The sequence below is a fragment of the Amblyomma americanum genome, chromosome 1 (genome assembly GCF_052857255.1).
Source record: "Amblyomma americanum isolate KBUSLIRL-KWMA chromosome 1, ASM5285725v1, whole genome shotgun sequence".
Classification (NCBI taxonomy): domain Eukaryota; kingdom Metazoa; phylum Arthropoda; class Arachnida; order Ixodida; family Ixodidae; genus Amblyomma; species Amblyomma americanum.
In genome coordinates, this window is record NC_135497.1 from 302,719,034 (window position 1) to 302,724,165 (window position 5,132).

The 5,132-nt window shown below is 47.8% G+C and overlaps 1 protein-coding gene across 1 annotated transcript; it reads left to right on the plus strand.

The window, feature by feature from the left end:
- Window positions 1–1,450: 1,450 nt before the first annotated feature.
- LOC144098324 (uncharacterized) lies at window positions 1,451–4,112 on the plus strand. Its single transcript, XM_077630879.1, has 2 exons — window positions 1,451–1,816; window positions 3,730–4,112. Exons 1-2 carry the CDS (start codon window positions 1,591–1,593, stop codon window positions 3,906–3,908), a joined length of 405 nt encoding a protein of 134 aa, XP_077487005.1. The 5' UTR covers window positions 1,451–1,590; the 3' UTR covers window positions 3,909–4,112.
- Window positions 4,113–5,132: the final 1,020 nt, after the last annotated feature.

Here is a 5,132-nt window from a genome sequence, read left to right on the forward strand (position 1 = left end):
GCCTGCGAAGCTTTCTTTCTTACAGCGAAAGCTGTTGCCCTGCGCTCTACCTTGTAATCTACTGCGCCGGTCCTAGGACCGCAATTTTTTAGTGGATTTATTTTATTTCACATATTCACGGAATCTAATTTAACTGAAGGTAACCTACTTAGTTCCGTTAACTTTCCACTCGCCAACCTAACCGTGGCAGGTAGTGGCCGCCTGCCATGGAGCGCAGGTGGAAAAGTGAGGAGAGAGAGAGAAATGCTCCTCTTCACTTTTAGGTGACAGAAATGCGAAAGGGAAGGGAGAGAGGGTGGAAGGCGACGGGTGGCCAAGAGACTTGGGAGGTTATGGCGAGAGCGCAGCAATGCGCGACTGCAACGTGGCTGCCTCGGGAACAACCCAGAGGGTGGCAACCGCTGAGGGAGGAGGTTAGGACGATGGCGGAAGAATGCACAAATTGAGAGTGGTTCCCCGGCAGAATGCAGGCTTGCATGGCTGAACCAAAGCAATAGCAGCTTTGACTGATTCATGCACTAAGCCGGTAAGCCTAGCTGTAGAAATTTTTGTAGCGATAGCTACATTGCGGTAGCGTTTCGAGCCTTCGGCGTGGCGGCGCCGCCACGTTGTCACGCGGTTGGTCATGTGATGCGGAGCAGCTGCCTGCGGCGCGGTGCCGTGGCTGATCACGTGGTTCGCCCCGTGGTTGGTCACGTGACCAAGTTCCACTCGGCCAGCTGTAGCTATCGCGTCACTCCAGGTTTAACAAGAGCTAAACCACCGCCAATTTTTTTAATGGCTACAGCGATAACAAGAGCAACTTTTAGCAGCTGCGCTGGTGAGAGTAATAATAATAATAATAATAATAATAATAATAATAATAATAATAATAACTTGTTTATTTCGGTTCATGAAATACAAAAATCGAGGAGATACAGGCGAAAAGTGTTGCAAACACCTGACAAGGGCCTGTAGTCCTGGACGTTGACAATCAGCGTCAAACAGCAACAGTTTTAGAAATTTTGCGCAGAAGCCATCCACAATCAAAACAAAGTCAAAGCCTAGGAGGCAACTTAAAGGTTGAATACACTGGCATGAAGGAAAGAAGTATAAGGCATAAGAATGAAAATGTATTAGAAAACACAAGGGTGGAATTTGTGTCGTTCACCTAGGAAGCCAGCATTGCATGAACTTTGTTTTTCAAAGTGTTTCGTGTGTGGTTTTCAAGTGCTAAATCTAGAATTCCGTGGTAGGTGTTTAATAAATTAGGTATCTGATAGTTTAGCTTCTGAAAACCATAATTTGTACGGGGCTTATAGGTATGGTAATTGTGTCGCCAGAAATTATAAGCTGAGCTTATTATGAGATATTGCCACACTACTAACTCCTCTAGCGGCGCCATACCGCGGCTAAACTGCATTTCCTGGCAGTTGGCAAGCATTGAGCCATCTCGGGGCTAGGTGCTTTGTCGTCTTCATCTCTCGTGCTGCCTGCTGCCTTGCGCGTCCCAACAAAGTCTTGCGCGTATAAGTAACGCAAGCAAACCAGCCCTGCTTACGTCAACCGTTTCTCTGTTACATATTTGGTAGATGTGCTGGGTAACGGCCCATGTACGCTGACCTCGAGGACACCATTGACGTCAGTTCTCAACGCGTGGCTACAACACCAGTCCACAAGGTGAGCCGCCGCTTGCGAGGCCTACAACCCGAGTTCGGCCAACTCACAACATTGGCAAGGGCCATGACGTCCACTACGGCTAGCCAGACAACTCAGCATTCCGGGAATGCCCCGCTGTTCGTCCTCCACGCATCTCGGTCGCCCCCATCGTTCCACGGTGAGAGGTTTGAGGAACTAACTGTTCGCATAGGCAGTTTTACTATTTAACTGCAAAATGAGAAAAATCAGCTGTCAATTGGAAACTCTTCTTGTCATGTGGGTAATAACATCTGATATAACCTTTGCCTTGCAAAAACTCTTGCAGGCACACATAATACAGCACAGCATGTAATAAATGATTTTAATGCAGAACTGAGTGACAAATAGTAAACTGTAATAAATAGCATGGAAAACTTAAAAAAAATCATGCTTCGGCTTTTCCAGCACACACAGAGGCTTGATCCGAGTCGTTTTCAGCATTTTCTACAAGTTCCTTTGACGAAGTCTTGTACCATTTTAAACGAAAGGTATTCCCATCCAGTTTTCGTTTTGGCGTGAACACTGCTGCATAGCTTGAATGTTGACCTACATTGGTAAGCCATCCCTAAGACACTGGTGATACCAAGAAATCTGTCTGTGAACACAATCTGTTCCTTGGCCTTTTAAAACTAGCAATTTTATAACATGTTTATTACCATTTATCCTTACGGATAAATTGACGCAACGACCACCAGACCGGCCTCTGCCGTTCTTGCAGCATTTCGCACTTCTTGAAATCACCAACGTCCCTCTCAATAAGTCAACCATTCAGTGCAATATTCCTATATGCAATCATGCAATGCATCACATGTAAGCTAGAGACGCAAACATTTATTTACTTTACATGTATGTTCAGCACCTAGACAGTTTTCAAGTAATGATTTGCTGCACAGCGACAGCGCAGTATTATAACATTTGTCTCAGATGTCAATTCTGCCATGTTTTGTACAATGAAAGGTGAAAAACAGCTAGACTATGTTGACTGCTTTTTTTTTTAAGTTCAGTTATCCTGAAGTGACGCTTCTAATAACTTACTGACTCAGAGTATGAAAAGAATAGTGAATAATTTTTATCACTTTGTAATGTTATAAGCTTGTCTGTCACCCTTCCTCTCCGCACACAGGAAAAGGAGAAACATAACTACAACATGCAGGTCCACACAAACGGGTAATTTTAACTTAACAGCTCGTTTCTCCGCAACTGCTGTGTGCTCATCTCGATCGACTTATCTGCTGGTGAAAACATGTGTTTCACTTTGGACATGATGCTGGGAAATATGTTCACATAAAACAACTCATAAATCTTAAAAGTGCTCGTAAGCATAGATTGCGACCAGCAATGTCAGGCAACAAGACCCCGACGTGGCCGGAGTCGCCGTTTCGGCAGTTGTCTGTTGCGATCGCATAGGCCTAAAGTGTTAGCTCTGAATTCGAGCAACTCGCAAGCAGCACAAATTCCTGAACAATAAATTGTTCTGTCCTTTAACATCTTGTCGAGCTGTAGGGACGGAGGCCGAACAGCACATATCTGCACACCTACGCCCGTGCGGTGCTACTGCCGTTATGCGAGAACGGCTGTGCCAGTAGTTGTCCGAGCGAGAAATCGGTGCTTTTAAAGGAGAGAAAACAGCCCTCTTAACCAAATCCACAAACTTCCACAATGCTGTAAAACGTTTACCGCCAACAAGATTCTCCAAGCAACGCCGAGAGCGGTCCGTGGAGCTCGTAGCAGGCAGTCTGCCAACGGATCGCAACGGCGTACTCTTTTCGCCGTTCACTACTTGACGACACTCGGAACAGGTTGCATTGCGTGTGCATTGAAGTTGCTGCAGTTTGAGGCAGCGCATAACACATTTTGTCAGCGGTGTGAGCGCTAGGATTAAGGGAAGAAAGGTCGAAACCGCACGTCTGCATGCAATGCCTTTACAAACAAAACCGCAGAAACGACCCGGAAGTCCAAATTCACGTGACAGAGCTCAGTCGTGACGCAATTTTCCATGTATTTTGAACACCACCAATTATCCAGCGTGATGCTCGCTGGCTTGTTTCGCAGCGCTGCGCCCAGGTGGTGTCATGCAGCGAATACAGCGGATGCCGCAGCACGATCATGGTTCGTGCAGGCGCGGAACACAAAGGCGCAACAGCGGTGGAGGCAGCGACGATGCCTGCGGTGGTGTCGAGGGCAGCTACGGCAAGAGCAGCCTTCCGAGAACTCCTGAAAGGGGCAGCTGAGGCCCACCTGTGTGACGGAACGACTGCAGTGTCCACAGCGTGCGGCGGACGGCGATTGACGTCATTCGCCGTCGGCAGGGAGGAACATTACCACGGGGCGGGCGGCACCGCCCGGGGGCTGGACCACGGAACCGATTGATGGGCCTTGTGTAAATATGTTGTCTAACTCCGTAGGTTGTAACATTGATGATCAGAAATTTTGTATTCGGACCTTTGATCAATAAAATTCTGAGTTCTAACCCGATGCTTGTCCGGGAGGTTTTCTTCCAAGTGCCAGTAGAGAGAACCGATCGAATGATTTAGTTAAGGAACGAGTAATGAAGTAATCGGGAAGGAGAATCCTCTTTGCTAGAAACGTAACTGCGTCCCTCGTTCCTAGAAGAGCGCATCAAGCCACCACTGTTGTCCCCATGAATAGATCTTTCCGGATAGCTGACGAGGTTCGCCCGAAACAACGGGGCTCGCCGCTTCGGCTCAAGCGCGTGGCTGTCTACGAACAGGCGCCCATGAAAGCTGGCGCCACTCCCCCCCCCCCCCTCCCCCCTTTCGTTCTAGTTTTTACCCAGAAACCAAGAAGACGGGTTGCTGACTCTCGTCTGCTGACGTGCTGCGCAGTGGACAACTAGTGAAACTCCGCGTGACAGCTTCTCCGTAGGGCTCGTTTTCCAAACCAACTGTCTCGTTAGCCTAGTCCCATTCGCAGACGACACTGTGGAAACGAAGATAGGCTGTGGTCCGACTAGGACACATCCCCACTTGCGAGTCGCGGACGCCCCGTCGCTTTCTCTTCCTTGCACAAGAGCCTCGGTAAAGCAACTAGGAACGCCTGGCACGCACGCAACAAGTTACCTTTCATCCAACAAACAATCTGGAGGTAACCAACTTTTTGAACTAATTGAACTTGCAGCCGTCAGTGCGCATGTCGAATATAGTTCCAAGGCGGAAGGTGCGGGCCGTTTGGTGCAATCTTCGGATACGAATTACCGGACGTGCATGCTACGCGGCACGCGATGGCGGCACGCGCTTTGCTAAAGCTATGTTAATAAAAATATATACCGCGACAAAATCTGAATGCAGTCTCATTTCGTCCTGAAAGCGGCTCTCGAACTGCAGCTTTTCGTGATCTAACTTTGATTTCCTCGCAGTATTTTCTCTCAATATGAGAGCCCCGCAATAAGCGAGGAATTCTACCTTTTTTATAACCAGTAATAATAATAATAATAA

Coding starts and splice junctions, on each gene's coding strand:
- LOC144098324 (XM_077630879.1), top strand. CDS start 1,591: ATGTACGCTGACCTCGAGGACACCATTGACGTCAGTTCTCAACGCGTG. Junction 1,817..3,729: donor GTCGCCCCCATCGTTCCACG/GTGAGAGGTTTG, acceptor CTTGTTTCGCAG/CGCTGCGCCCAGGTGGTGTC.